General features: G+C 41.8%; 1 protein-coding gene across 3 annotated transcripts in view; it reads left to right on the top strand.

Moving 5' to 3' along the window:
• The window catches only part of UTRN (utrophin), a 504,882-nt gene that overhangs the window by 15,511 nt on the left and 474,344 nt on the right, over nucleotides 1-15,027 (top strand). For 2 of the 3 annotated variants that reach the window (XM_032338009.1, XM_032338007.1), the window contains exon 1: nucleotides 13,933-14,191. The exons of the other annotated variant lie outside the window; for it this stretch is intronic. In XM_032338009.1, the coding sequence (XP_032193900.1) occupies nucleotides 13,948-14,191 (244 nt within the window). In that variant the 5' untranslated portion in view covers nucleotides 13,933-13,947. Of the gene's footprint in view, nucleotides 1-13,932; nucleotides 14,192-15,027 lie in introns of those variants that run through there. 3 annotated transcript variants of the gene reach the window in all.

Raw genomic sequence — 15,027 nt, 5'->3', positions numbered from 1 at the left:
TTTCGATCACCAAGCCAGAATCAATCTCTCCCTCTTGTTCAGACTTTGTTTCGATTTTTGGCTCTTCTTGCTTGTATATGGTCCATGCTTCCCCAATTTGATTTTTCAATGCCAGCCTTTAGCTTAGTCTCCACACACAGCAAGTGCTCAATAAATGCTTATGTGTATTTTAGTGTTGTTTAAAACAACAACAAAAGAATGTGTACTTTAGTGTTGTTTAAAACAAAAAAAAATCAGACTTCCTTATATACATACCTTAATCAATCAGCAAATGTCTTGTTAAGTCATTATTGCTAGGTGATGGGCTCAGAGGTGAGCAAGACATATATGTCTGTTCTTAATATGCTCTCAGGCTAGTTAGGAGAGGAGTGAACAGACATCTTGCACAAAAAACAGTGTAATGCACACAAGGCCATAGGAACATGGAAGGAGTGAGGAGAAGCTCTTGTGTTGGTGGGAGCGAGGTTATGACTGGTAATAGCGCCTTAACAGGAGGGAATTTGAGGTATGCCTTGAAGGATGCTTAGTACACTTATGGACAGTAAGGGAAAGACCTACCAGATTGGTAGAAAAGAACAATACATTTGGAGTCTCTAGCTGGTAGGTGAGTGTGGCTGGGGCATTGTGGATGGTGGGAAATTGGGGCCATATTTTAAAAAGCTCTTTTGAAGCAGGTTAAAGGGTTTGATCATTTTGCTCTAGAGAGCCACTACAGGATTTTAAGTGGGTTAGTGATGGACTTCGTACTATTTTTCAGAAAGATAATTTGGTTGGCAGTGTGAAAGGTAAATTTAGAAGGTGGCAGAGTTAGAGGGAGGCAGGGAAGCAGGTAAGGGTTGTGAAAATAATTGAGGTTAGAAATTTTGGGGGCTTCAACCAAAGTGGTAGAGGTGGAGAATGGAGTAGGGAAAGGACCTGGACGATGGTTAGCAGTTAATACAAACCTGTAAAGGTGCAATGTAAACTTCACCTTCATGGGATTTGTTTTGTATTTTTCAACTGGCTGGAGAGTTTTTTTCAAATCATGTTTAATTCAGGTTCTCAGCACTTTTAATTACTAGCTTTTTCTACAGAACAAGCTTTCTTTCTTTCTTTCTTTCTTTCTTTGACGGGCAGAAATCACAAGTAGGTAGAGAGGCAGGCAGAGAGAGAGGAGGAAGCAGGCTCCCTGCTGAGCAGAGAGCCTGATGCAGGTCTCGATCCCAGAACCCCGGGATCATGACCTGAGCCAAAGGCAGAGGCTTTAACCCACTGAGCCACCCAGGTGCCCCCAGAATGAATTTTCTTAACTTGCTTTATTTCTACATTTTATTTATTTATTTATTTATCTTTTTTTTTAGAGAGGAAGAAGGAGAGGTGGGGCAGAGGGAGAGGGAGAGAATCTTAAGCAGGCTCCACACCCAGTGCAGACCCTGATGTGGGGCTTAGTCTCACAACCCTGAGATCATGATCTGAGTTGAAATCAAGAGTCAGGTGCTTAACCCACCAAGCCACGCCAGTGCCCCTAATTCCTACATTTTAAAGTAACTTCACTCATCAGTTACACTGACTACTGCTTTTTTTTCTGAAGTCTTGTCTTTTGGCCAGTTTGTTTCAGTAACTTTCAATTAAATTGTTTCAGTAGTAGTACTTTTTCTATAAGTATATTCTGAAGGAAATGTGCTTCAGAAAAAAAAAAGTAGATTAAAATGAGAAGAAAGAGAAAGTTTATTCATGTTTATTTAGTATATGATAAAAGTTCTTTGAGATGGTAGCAAAAGAAAGGTAATACTAATCTCATCTTACAGTGCAGATAATAGTCTTGGACAGCTAAAAGAAAAACTGTATGCAAAATGAGCCTGGAAAACTATTTCAGAGAACTTTGAAGAATAGAATGTTTCATGTGACTCTGAAGATAATGTCATCTTGTATTACTAATTTCAGCTGCAACAGATAGGCTAGAGTAAATGCAAATTAAAAATAAATTAAGAACAGATGTTGAGCAATACCTTTCATTTAGGGAATAATTAAATAGTGGAAAGGTCATTGGAGTTCAGTCAATAAAGCTGAGATACTCAGAACTCATAATTATTCAAGTAACAGATGCTTTTCTTAATATGATGCCTTGCTATGGAGGTTCGGATAATAGGAGAAAGAAAAGGCTGTTATTGTTGTATTGTTTTTCTTTTGAGCACCATCTTCCAAATTCTTTTATTCAGTAGGCTAACTTTAAATTCTGGTATATAACCTGGTATTTCAGAATGGTGGTTCTCTTGACCTTTAAGACAAATTAAAAGGTCTCATTTGAAAAGTATGCATCTTTGGGTTGGGCATTGGTGGTGTGTAAAGTTTAGATTTGGACAGTTTAACTGTCCCTCTTGTTCGTGAATCCAGCTTTCTTTGAGATTCAACTGTATCCTATATTCTGGAGATTGTTAGGGAAGGACTTGTCTGACTCTCTGTATCTGTATTTATCAATCTACTTTGTCTAGTCTATCTGTGAAAGACATTTTGTTTAATTTTAATTTTAATTTTTTTTATTTTCAAGATTTTATTTTTAAGTAATCTTTATACCCAACTTGGGGCTCAAACTCACAACCCCAAGATCAGGAGTTGTATTGCTCTACCAACTGAGCCAGCCAAGTACCCCTGTAAAAGACATTTTGAATGGTATTTTGTTACCTTGCTTGTACTATGTGTCAAGCCTTTGAACTGGCACAGTGCAATGAAGACATAGTTGTAATTGTCAATTGTTTTTCATCCAAAGAAGATGGATCTCATCAGATTTGCTGTTCCGGAGAATAGATGCCTTGGGTTGGGATGGTGGGTGGGGTCAGGCTGGATGCCTGGGAGACTGCTGTGTGACTGAGACAGTTGAATGAATGGTAAGCAGTGTTTTTGGCCTGAACTAAGGGATGGTGGTGGGGATAGAGGAGAGGGGTGAGATGGAAACCTGCAGGCGGGAGACAGACTTAATGGGACGTAGTGTAGGAGCAGTCTGCCTTCTGCTTCAACACTTGGCAGGTAAAGTTTTACTATTAAGGTTTTGGTGTGAAGGAGGTGGGTAGAGGGATATATTTCAATATATATCTAATGTATAGGACATGGAGATGCACACACACACACACACACACGTAGATATATACGGATATATCTATATATAATATATATGATCTCCCAGGAGAGTGGTCTGGACTGGGATTATATCCTTGAGAATTGGCAGCTGGATTCTTGGCTATGTTCCTCACTAGTCCATGGAGCTCTTTTAAATATATTCTTAAAATTTCTCAAAATTTCATCAGGAACTGATTTATTTCTCTTTGTATTTTCTGAGATTTTTGACTGACCCTAGAATGAGCCTCTGGATAAAGGAATTTAAGAGATGGTAGATTATGGCAATGGAAGATGAGAAATTAGGTAGTTTTTGATTTTTATTATTTTTTTTAAAGATTTTTATTTATTTGACAGCGAGAGATCACAAGTAGGCAGAGAGGCAGTCAGAGAGAGAGGGGGTAGCAGGCTCCCTGCCGAGCAGAGAGCCTGTTGTGGGACTTGATCCCAGGACCCTGAGATCATGGCCTGAGCCGAAGGCAAAGGCTTAACCCCCTGAGCCACCCAGGTTCCCTGATTTTTATTATTTTTAACAGATATTGGTGCTTGACACCTTGGGAGTTGACTGTATATTTATCTTCCAGGGTCATAAGAAGCCTACTTGCAGATGTCATCCTAGCTAAGTGGGTTGGCTTGGGAAGGGAGAGGGAGGGGTTAGGAAATGCTTACTTAAATTTTTTTTACAAATGTGCCTATGCACATTTTCTGGGTAAAAGTGTCCATGGTTTTCATTATATTGTTATAAGAGGCCTATGACCCACCCAAAAGTTGAGTCCTATTAGGGTTGTGTCTCTCATGGCGTTTCAGTCTTTTCTGATGGAAATGAAATGGGCAGTCAGTACTCTGACATGAGTAGTCCCACACTATTGAAACAACTCAGGTTCTGGACATTATGTTATAGCCCCTGTTGTCTCAGAGCCATTCAAGCAAAGGGCCTGATTACTAGAATTAGGATGAGTAGACACAAAGTTTGAAGGGCAAAATTTCTGATAATGTTTGACCCAGTTTTGCATATAATGAATTTTTATTTGTTGATGAATCTTTCCCTTTTGTTGCTAAAAGTGGCAAATAATCAGCCATAAATTACTAATTAACAGTCTGGTTCAGATTTTTTTTTTTTAATTAATGAAACTTGTGCTTCATCAAGCTTAGGTCGAGTGGGTATCACAATGCTTTATTTTTTCTAACGTCAAAGGTAATTTCTTTTTAAAAATATTATATTTGTCACTTGAAAACAGGCCATTCTCTCCTGTCCTCACGGGGTAAGAGTAGTAGGTCTCCCTGGAGGACTCTACTGTCTGTCTTTTACACCCCTGGCCCTCAGCTTAAATCTCATGTCATCAGACTGTATCCCCACCTAAAGTTCATTGCTGAGATTCTACTCTGTCCCGTCATCATTCCTGCGTATTTCCTTGTGACTTCAGCTCCTGGTTCACTGTCACTGTCTCTAAAAGTTATTCTTGTACTTTGATTTCAGTGTAAGCATAGATGATCCTTCTAACACTCCATCTCTCAGTTTTTGAACTTCCCTTTCTAGTGATCCTAGCTTCCATGGTGATGGTAATATTTTGGCGAAACTATGTTGTCATCTATGCCTGTGGCCCCTCCATAATCTGAATTTTAAGTGTCACACTTGCTGCCCATCATATCTGATTCTTCGGGCTCACTCTCTCTTATATCACAACTCTAACAGTCTCTGATCCAGTGGGATCTGTAATTCCGTGCACCTACGACCATTATGGTGTTGCCCATCCCTTCAGGTCCCTTTTTGCTCTTTACTGAGCTTCCGTGGTCAATCACAAGCACTCCTTTGCTTTCCCTGTCTTTCTTCTGCATCATAACTTTGTTGGACTCCAGATCTGGTTAAATCTGACTCTTCATCTACTTTGTACCAGCCCCCATGCAGAGGAATGAGGATGGAGATAAACACAACCCCAATAATGCATGCCTTCAGTGAAATTCATGATCCCATGTGAGACTGTAAGGCTGCATGGCAGTTACTCTTGCACTGTTCTTCATGGTTATTTCACACGTCTTCTCTTTCCTGAAACATTTACCTCTTCCTCCCAATCCTGATGCTTAGCTGATGACTTTGCCTGTTCTTGTCCTAAGAAAATTGAAGTAAACTGAGGAGTCCCCAGTCTGCCTCCAACCAGCAACTTCCCAAGGCCACCCAACCATGCCTCCTCTTGCTTGCTCAAAGACATCTCCTCTCTACTATTTCCCTCCCTAGTGGAGCCCTTCCATTAGCATTCAAGGTATTATTTTTCCTCTCCTGGAAGAACTGTACTCTTGATCCCACCTCTTTCTCCAGCTATCACATTTCTCTCTTGTCCTTTATGAAAGAGTTCCTCAAGAATTTTATATGCCCATGGTTGCAATTTCTCTCCATTCATTCTCTCTTAAAACCACTTCAAACAGGCATAGCCCCTACCATTCAACGAAAAGTGCCCTGAAAGTAGCTACGGATTTCCCTATTGCTACCCAGGGGTCAGTTCTCAGGCTTTATTTTATTCATTTCTCTGTAGCATTGACACAGGTGATCATTTCGTCCCCCACAAAGCACTTTCTTCACTTGGCTTCTAGAATATCTCACACTCTTGTGGTTTCCCTCTTGTTTTCCTTTTGCTGATTCTTCCTCCTGATATGGAGGGCACAGTCCTTGGACCTCCTCTTTGTTCTACTCACTCCCTTTGTCATCTTTCATCTCCTGGTTTGAAATACCACTGGACACTGGACTCACATTTCTAGCTCTGGCCCAGCGCTCTCCTGCCACACCGCATATTTCTGTTTCCTGTCGTCCACTTGACAGCTCCCCATGTTTGTTTGAATCTGAACTCCTGATCCCCACCTGAGGCAAACCTGATCCCACGCTCTTGCCTGTCCCTCTTTTTTTTTTTTTTTAAAGATTTTATTTATTTATTTGACAGAGATCACAAGTAGGCAGAGAGGCAGGCAGAGAGAGAGGAGGAAGCAGGCTCCCCGCTGAGCAGAGAGCCCGATGCGGGGCTCGATCCCATGACCCTGAGATCATGACCTGAGCCGAAGGCAGTAGCTTAACCCACTGAGGGACCCAGGCGCCCCTTGCCTGTCCCTCTTAAAGTCAATCTTTGATTCTTCCAGTTGTTCAGGTTGAACATTTTGGAGGCATCCATTTGACTACAAGGATTCTTTTTCTTAGAACCATGTCTGGTCAGTGAGCAAATCGTGTTTATGCGGAATCCAGTCACGTTGTACCAACCTTCACAGTTACTGCCCTGGTGTAGGCCACCATTATTCTTGCCTGGATTTCTGCAGTGACCTCCTCACTGGTCTTCCTGTTTTCCCCTTTGTCTCACTGAGGCTGGTCTCAGCCACCAGCAGTTTGAGCCTTTTTAAAATGGAAACAGATCCTATCATCCTGTGTTCACAATTCTGCAGTGACCTCCCATTTTACTCACAATAAAATCTGAAGACCTTACAGTGACCCACAGGATCCTGAGTGATCCTGCCTGACTTTGTCTCCCCTTACATTTTTGCTCATTGTCCACAGCCAGTGGTTTCCCAGTTCAGGGCCTTTGCCCTGGTGGCCCCTGCCTGGAGCGCTCGGCCCTCCAGTGACTGTGTAGGTGACTCCCTCCTCTCCGTGACCTACCTGACCATGGGTGAAAACTACAAAGCCTCCCATCTTCAGCACTCTGCACCCCTTTCCCTGACTGTATTATGTTCTCTAGCACTTGCCACCCACTAGCACCCTTGTCAGTTTCCTTGTTGGTCTGCTAATGTCTGTCTCTTTCCACTAGAATGTGAACTCTAGAGGGCAGGGTTGTCTGGGTTCAATCACTAGCATCTGGAGAAGTACCCGGCACGTAGCATATGCTCAATTAAATATACGTCGAGTGACTAAACCAATTGTGTTTTTTATTGCTTTCAGCAAGTGTGTAATCCCTGAGACAAATATCATCTTGATCTTTGTTGTTTCTTTATTGTACTGATTGATAGCTCCATGCTAGCCTGTGACTGTTTCCTAAATGTGGACTGGCAGACCACTCCGTGTTTTCTTCAGTAGTCACATGTGAAATGAGAAGGCCAAGGCCAGTATAAAGTAGATGTGTGTCGCTGCGGGGTTGTCATCGGCACTTTCTTTTCCAGGTTTGTTCATTATTCTGAGAATATGATCATTTATTGGGCATGAGAATGCCCATTTAATGAAACGATGGTGAACAGTATCCTTGGAGATGAATCCTGGCAGCAGGAAGCTTTCTTTAGGCTAAGTATTCCAAAAGGGCCCAGGAATAGGGTTTTTGACAGTAAGGATGCTAATATTTTGCTGTGTTCTGTGATTTGTATCTTCTCTCCCTGCTTTTCTCCTTCCGCTCCCTCCCTCCCTCCTTTTCTTTTCTTACTTTCTTTAGTCTTACTTCTTTAGTCTCAGAAGTCCTTCTGGAAACGAATTTTAGATGGAGGCTCATTTTAGAAATGTGATAATTCATGCCTATTCTCTCTCTCTCTTTTAAAGATTTTATTTATTTATTTGACAGAAATTGAGAGACAGCACACGTAGGCAGAGCAGCAGGCAGATAGAGAGGGAGAAGCAGGCTCTCCGCTGAGCAAGGAACCCCATGTGGGGCTTGATGTGGGGCTCAGTCCCAGAGCCCTGGGATCCTGATCTGAGCCAAAGGCAGCTGCTTAACCAAAGGAGCCACCCAGAAGCCCCTATATTGTTATTCTCTTTAATGCAGGGCAAACAGGCAGGGTTTATAAAGGCAGCTCTTTATAAAGCAGGGTTTGGGGGATGGAAGTGGCGGGTAGCTCAAGCCAGCCCTTGAGGGTTCTTCATGGGTTTTGGAACATAATTTACAACCACTGCTTTAGTTGAGGGGCACCTGGCTGGTTCAGGGGGTGGAGTGGGGGGCCCTTGATCTTGGGCGTGTGAGTTTGAGACTCACATTGATTATAGAGATTACTTAAAAATAAAATCACTGTTTTCATTGATAAATTCTAGAAAGCTTGCGTGCCCTATCAAAAACAAAGATCTTACCTTAGTCTCCAAGGAGTTTGGTTCTAGTTTTGGTTCTGCAAATAATGAGCTTTATGACCTTGACTAAATCACTCAGTCTGCACAATTAATTGATTTGTTTGTAAGGTTAGGCGTGTGGACCAGATGACCTCACACTGATCACTTTATTAGCTCCAGAGAACCAAATTGCTAACGCTTAATTGTTGAAGTGGCGCTAATGAAGGCTTGTGTTTTATTATCTTCTTCCTCATTGCTGTAATTTCAGTTTTGTGTGTACTGATTTTGTGACCTTCTCAAATATTGTATACACTTGGATTCTTACAAGCAATATTGTTTTGGGGATTATAGAAGGGATTATGTGATAGCATTTGGGATCAGCATGTTATCTCTAAATTGGGTTAGGTATCAATGTAGCATGATATTATTTTACATGAGATTTAAAAAACAGCATAAGAAAATCCTACAGTATTTAGAAATTTTATTAGCACTCTCTTGTAGCTTGTAATACCTCTCTGAATAGTGGTTCAGAGTTGCATTAGATGATGTTTTGAATCTGAGCATGGCTACATATTGGCTTTGTGAACTTGGGCAAATTGCTTAGCTGCTCTATGCTTGTTTCCTTATCAATAAATTGAGGATAATAAAAAATTGTTGTAAAAATTAAAGAAATTAATATATGTAAAGCACTTTGGTATGTAATAGCACTCATTAAATGTTAGCTCTTACAACATAACATAAATGCTTATATAATTGAGTATATACTTTTCAGTCATTTAAAATAAGAATGTAACAATAGTTTTAGTCATGTCACACAAGCAAAATTTGTGTTTTTCTTTCTAAGTAGATCCAGAATTTTGCTTATTATTATTGTTTTTTTATTGCCATTTTTAAGCAAGCTCTATGCCCGATATGGGACTTGAACTCATGACTCTGAGATCAAGAGTCACATGCTCTATTGACTTAGCCAGCCAGGTGCCCCCCGAATTTTGCTTTTAAAATTTTTCTTTTTTTGTATTTAATAAGAAGACCTTCTAGAATAGACTGAGCATTTATTTTTAGGTCATTTTATATACTTTTATACTTATATATATATATATAATATATATATATTTATATATACTTTATATACTTCCATACTTTTATATACTTTTCGATGCCATGTAACCATGGAACTCATTTTTTTGTGTGTGTGTTTATTGTGTATTTGACATTTCTCTGGTAGGATTTTTGAAAAAATAACTCTATTCATATACAATTCCTTCTCCCTTTCCCCCATTTCTTTTCTTTCCCCTTCTTCAGAGGCTTGGTACTGTACTCTTTTGTATGGGGTCACTATAGTTGACTCATGGTTCATCTAAGCATACCTCCTGGAATCTAATTTATAGCCAGTTTATTTAGAGCATTTGCAAATCTGTTCGTGAGAGAGAGGCTACACTCCTATACCAGAGAAACCTCAAAATTCAGTGGCTCAAATAAGATCAAGGTTTGTTTTTCTCCCACCTTATAGTTCGGAATTGGTGGGTGGCTTTGGTGGTTCTGGTCTGTAGGGCCTCTCAGGGATCCTGCCTGGTCCCTTCTTTCTCGTTGTTTGCCATTCCACAGTGTTGTCTCGTCTTCTTGGTTGCGGCTGGCCCCTCAATACTATGTCCAAGTTCTAGTCCAAAGAAAAGGGAGGAAAGGAAGGAAAAAAAGCAATTTCCTCTGTGAAGGATGTGACCTAGCAGTTGTGGGTTTGAGTCCCTTGGCATCCCATTGGCCGCAGCCATGTCACGTGGCCTGCCTCAGAGCTTGAGAAATGGGTCTTGCTGTGAGTTGACCCTGTGCTGAGCTCAAATCTTGGGGGAGAGAGCGAGGCTGGATTTCTGATACCACAAAGAAGGGGAGAATGGATCGTACTACATATACTTTTATATCAATTTGGTGAGTCTGGTTTGAATTTCAGAATTCTCCAAGTCCTCAAAGTTCTGTGCCAGAACACCATGGCAGAGAGAGCTGGTGTGGACTCTCGCCTTTGTTTTCCCCTGCGGGCTTCGTTCTGCACTGAGGAAGCCTTTGCGCACACGTCGCTGGTCACCCTGGCTAAACATCTGTGGCCTCTCTCCTGTCCCACCTGGACGCAGTGGTGTGAGAAGTGAGCTCCTTGGGAAGTGAGCGCAGGGCTCACTGGGGCAGGATTACAGGGAGCCTGGGTCCGTAGAGTATGTTTTGAAAGAGGTTGTATGGGATCTCAGCACACATGTTCATGTACTTGGCCCGGTGATCTATCATTTTGAGAGGGGAGGGGCTGGAAGGGGGCCACCGTAAGAGCCTTTGGAAAGGGCCCCTGTAGTATAGGTCTTAGGGTGGTATTCTAAAGAGAAGCAGTGATTTGATTTACTTCTTAGTTTTCCACTTTCCCCATGCTACTGCTTCCCTCATATTGCTATTTATCATTTACAGTGTACACGCTGTATATTTAATTTACTAAGAGTGAAATATTTTTGGAATGAATGGAGTGTCATTTTAATGGATGATAAGGATGGATAAGGGCACACTGAGAGAGGCTGGAGAATATTCACTTATTTAGCTTAATGTTTTCAACAGCTTAAAAAAACAACCCTTTGAGTGGCCCTTGTGATTCAGTGGCAGTTTGCCCAGACTAAAGGGAGCCGGTGTTGGGAATGAAAACTAGATTCACTTTGAACATCTAGAAAAAAAAGTGACTAAACAAGTTATAAGAATGTGCCTGATGGCCTGGGTCCTCTGAGCACAAAAGTACTAGGGCAGGCTAAGTTTGCACATTCCCCCTCTGCTCAGCCTTCAGCTTCTTCCTCCTCCAAGCCTTGTGCCTGGCCGGCCAACACCAGGGTCCTGACTTCACCTGTCCCGGGGCAGAGCCCCTGCTGCCCCCTCAGACAGCCTGACGGCTTGTCCAGGGAAATGTCCTTGCGATCCAGCATATCAGACTGCTCTTGGGGAGAATCCTCCAATCACCACCGCCTTCAGCTGAGGGGCGGGTTATGATACACTCTATCTCTTGTCCCAACTCTTGGAACCAGGTGTGTTTCAGGATTATTGGTTTCTTAAGCTTTCAGATGGCTTGTGGTACATATATCACATACTACGCAGCGTCTCGGGGGGCGTTTGGGACAGTATCCTATAATTTAATATATTAATATTTCTGCAGCAAAGTGTATGAATATTCATACTAACTGGGACATAAACAAGGTTATAAATGGCTTCAGGTCAGTTCAGGTCACGTTTTGCTGCCAAATGGGTTATGACAAAACTGTCGGTTTCCAGAACTTTTCGGAGGCTGGCATCGTGAATCAGGGATTGTGCACCTGGGATGGGGACTGTTTTCTCAATGTTTACTCTGTGCCAGATGCTCTCAACTATTGGCTTCTGTAGTGCTCACAACAGACCTACGAGGAGGATATTTTATTATGCCTTCTTTTTTTTTTTTTTTTTTCCTCCCTAACTCCCTTCTGTCTGTCCTTGGAAACTCAGGTTTAGTGAGGTCGAGTGACTTGCTTGAAATCAAAAGGAGGAGGCCAGGACTGCAGGCCTGGTATAAAAAGTTTCTAATTTGCTTGTTTGAAACTTTGGAATACAAATTGGCTCGTAGAACCCTATTTCACATTTAATGGTAGCTGAAAGACAATACACCACTAAAAGTGCCATTGGAAGGAATGACCCCTTACAATATTGTTTCTTGATAAAATGCCTTTTAAATTCACCCAGCAGGGTCAGGAAGCAGGATCCAGAAACTTGCCCTTGTCTGTAGATGATCCCTGGCTTCTACAGTTTCATGGGTCCTTCTCCAGGCCTGGCAGGGGTAGTCAGGGCATTGTTCCAGGACCGAGGGGAGGTGGGCAGGACATGGGCACAGTATAGGGCAGAGAGGGGAAGGTTTGGGTTTTTGGTGTGATAGGCAAGGCCAGGGATGGGGAAACTAACTGGCTGAGGTTCTGACACTGCTTGGTCAGGGCCCCATTGCAGACTCATGTTCCTGTTCTCATAGCGGTCCCCATGGACATTCCAGAAGCAGTCATCAGAGAGGGGCTGAGTTTAGCCTGTTAGGTAAGGCTGCTGCTTGGCTAGATTTTGTGTGTGGCAGCTTGAATGTGCCTGCTTGGCATTAGTAGGGACGTGCCACGTTAGAATCCTTGCACCTGCTCGGTGCTGATCCCATGGAATTAGTAGCCGTGACTATCATTGGCGGATGGGAGCCCTGTGGCTCACTCGCACTCAAGGTGCTTCAGCTCATTCTCTGGAGTTCGTGCTGCAGGGCTCCTCGTTATGTTGGTGAGGACGGTTCCCTGCGCATGCCGTCCTCTGAAATGGAGGTGACAGCTGAAGGATTTCAGGATCTATCTCCCCCAACTACTTCATCCTTTACTGTTACTCTTGTTTCATTATTGTATTAAAAAGCACGTAGGCCGATATTGATTCTTATTTGGCCGTAAGTGGGGCTGATTGGCACTTACTGGCCCCTTAGGTCTCATTCATGTAGTTTGTATTACAGTGGGCTCCTTGGTGTGCCATTTGGGTGGGGAGAGGCAGTTATGATAAGAGAAAACCTCGGAAATTAGAAGGTCTGGGAAATTATATTAGTATACCCGTCCCTTTGCTAGCAGTACCTTTGTTGACATGACCCTCATCTATTTATTTAGTTTTTGAAGGTTTTTTGTTTATTTGACACAGAAATAGAGCACACAAGTAGGCAGAGTGGCAGGCAGAGGGAGAGGGAGAGGCAGGCTCTCCGCTGAGCAGGGAGCCCAGTGTGGGGCTCAATCCTAGGACCCTGGGATCACGACCTGAGCTGAAGGCAGCCACTCAACCGACTGAGCCTCCCAATCACCCCATGACATGACCCTCATTTAAAATTCAACATAATTTGTTAAACTTTTACTTCACGTAACATATAGGTCTAAGAGTCTTAGCCAAAGTCAGTGATTTTTATGGGAAGTATCTGGGTATATATTAACCTTATAAAATTATAACCAGTTAGTTACACCATAAAAACTAGCAATGTGTGAAATAATTGGTTGCTTGCTAAATCCAGAGCACATGAGGAAAATTAATTTTATATTGAGAAAGTAGTTCTTAAAAGCATGGAAGGAGCCCGAGAGCTAAGCATGTGTGCTAGGACTTTTCAAACACATGATTCCATTTCCTCCCTACAGTAATTCTATGGAAAAGATGTAATATTTCTGTTTATAGATGTTTATAGATGAGGATACATTTGAGTTATTGGTCAAGTCTTACAAGTTTTTGGCAATATTTAAAAGATTACACTCCATCTTATTCTATGAAAAGTCACAGCAGGAGTAGAATTTGAAGAAAAAAATCAATAAAAATACAGAGAGGGGAAGAACGAGTTGATTAGTTAGATAAGGCTAAGAGTTCTTAGTTCACAGAAGTTCAGCTGTTGCTTTAACATAAGGTGTCCTGTCCCATTTGTCTCAGAGTGTTGTATTAGGTAATTCAGAGAGGCAAATGGTTGTTGTAAGACTGACATTATCCACAAATTTTTAAAATTTTTTTAAATTAATTTTTTAAAGTAGGCTTCATGCTCAACATGGGGCTTGAACTCACAACTCTAAGATCAAAAGTTGCAAGATCTACTTGACTGAGCCAACCGGGCGCCCCATCCCTAAATATTTAACAAGACGTTTACTAATGTGAAAGTTTCTTCCCCCTCGCCTTGAGGCCCCCAAGGACGTTTTTTTGGAACCTCATAGTGGGACAGTGACTGATAGGGAGAAAGCTACCTCTTCAGCTCCATGTGATATCCAGACTAACAGGTTGTTGATGGGCGGCATCTTTTAGTACAAGCCAGGTACAAATTTATAAAATCATTTTTGAAAATAGAGATGGGAGGAAATTCTCCAGTGATCTGCCTTAAATCAGCGACAACTTTAAATGATGCTGGTATCTCAGTTATCACACTGTTATACTATGAGGATAATACTTCCTCTTATCTTTCTTTTCATAAATTAATTAAAAAATGTGGTCCTCAGACTTTCCTGTCAAATTCTTTGCTGTTTGACCATGTCGCATGGAACTTTCCATGTTGTGTATCTATTTCCATATTGTGTATCTATTTCTACTCTCACGGTACGTAATTCTTAATAAAAGCTTTCTTTCTGGGTTTTGTTCTTTCCTTCTTTCCTTTCTGGAAATGGCTTCCAGATGGGATTATTATTTTTTTCTTGACCAACCTCGAGTCCTTATGCTTTACCATTGTCTGACCCATTATCTCTTTTCTGAGTTTCATTTTTGGCTTACGTACTATGCTTTTAGTATTTTTTTAATACTCTGTAATATATACTGAAAATACTTGGCAGGGGTTATGAGGCTGCAGAGTCATCTGGTAATGATACCATGTTCTGGGCTTCTCTGCCACTCATAGTTTATTAAAGAAAAGTCTTCCTTCACTGTATTCCTTCTTTCTTTTTTAATTTAATTTTATTTTTTTCTTATCTTTTTTTTTTTTTTTTTTGACAGGCAGAGATCACAAGTAGGCAGAGAGGCAGTCAGAGAGAGAGGAGGAAGCAGGCTCTCCGCTGAGCAGAGAGCCTGATGTGGGGCTTGATCCCAGGACTCTGGGATCATGACCTGAGCTGAAGGCAGAAGCTTTAACCCACCGAGCCACCCAGGTGCCCCTTATCTTTTTTTTTTTTTTAAGATTTTATTTATTTATTTGTTTGAAAGAGAGACACACAATGAGAGAGGGAACACAAGCAGGGGGAGTGGGAGAGGGAGAAGCAGGCTTCCCGCCCAGCAGGGAGCCCAATGCGGAGGGGCTCAGTTCCTGGACCCCTGGATCATGCCCTGAGCCAAAGGCAGACTTTAACGACTGAGCCACCCAGGCACCCCTTCCTATAAGATTTTATATAGCATTAGACTCATTTGAGACCTTGTATCTATCTTCAGTTTTTGGAGCCAGGTTA

The sequence above is a fragment of the Mustela erminea genome, chromosome 4 (assembly GCF_009829155.1).
Source record: "Mustela erminea isolate mMusErm1 chromosome 4, mMusErm1.Pri, whole genome shotgun sequence".
In the NCBI taxonomy this organism is placed as follows: Eukaryota; Metazoa; Chordata; class Mammalia; order Carnivora; family Mustelidae; genus Mustela; species Mustela erminea.
This window is presented reverse-complemented; position numbering and strand designations above follow the sequence as displayed.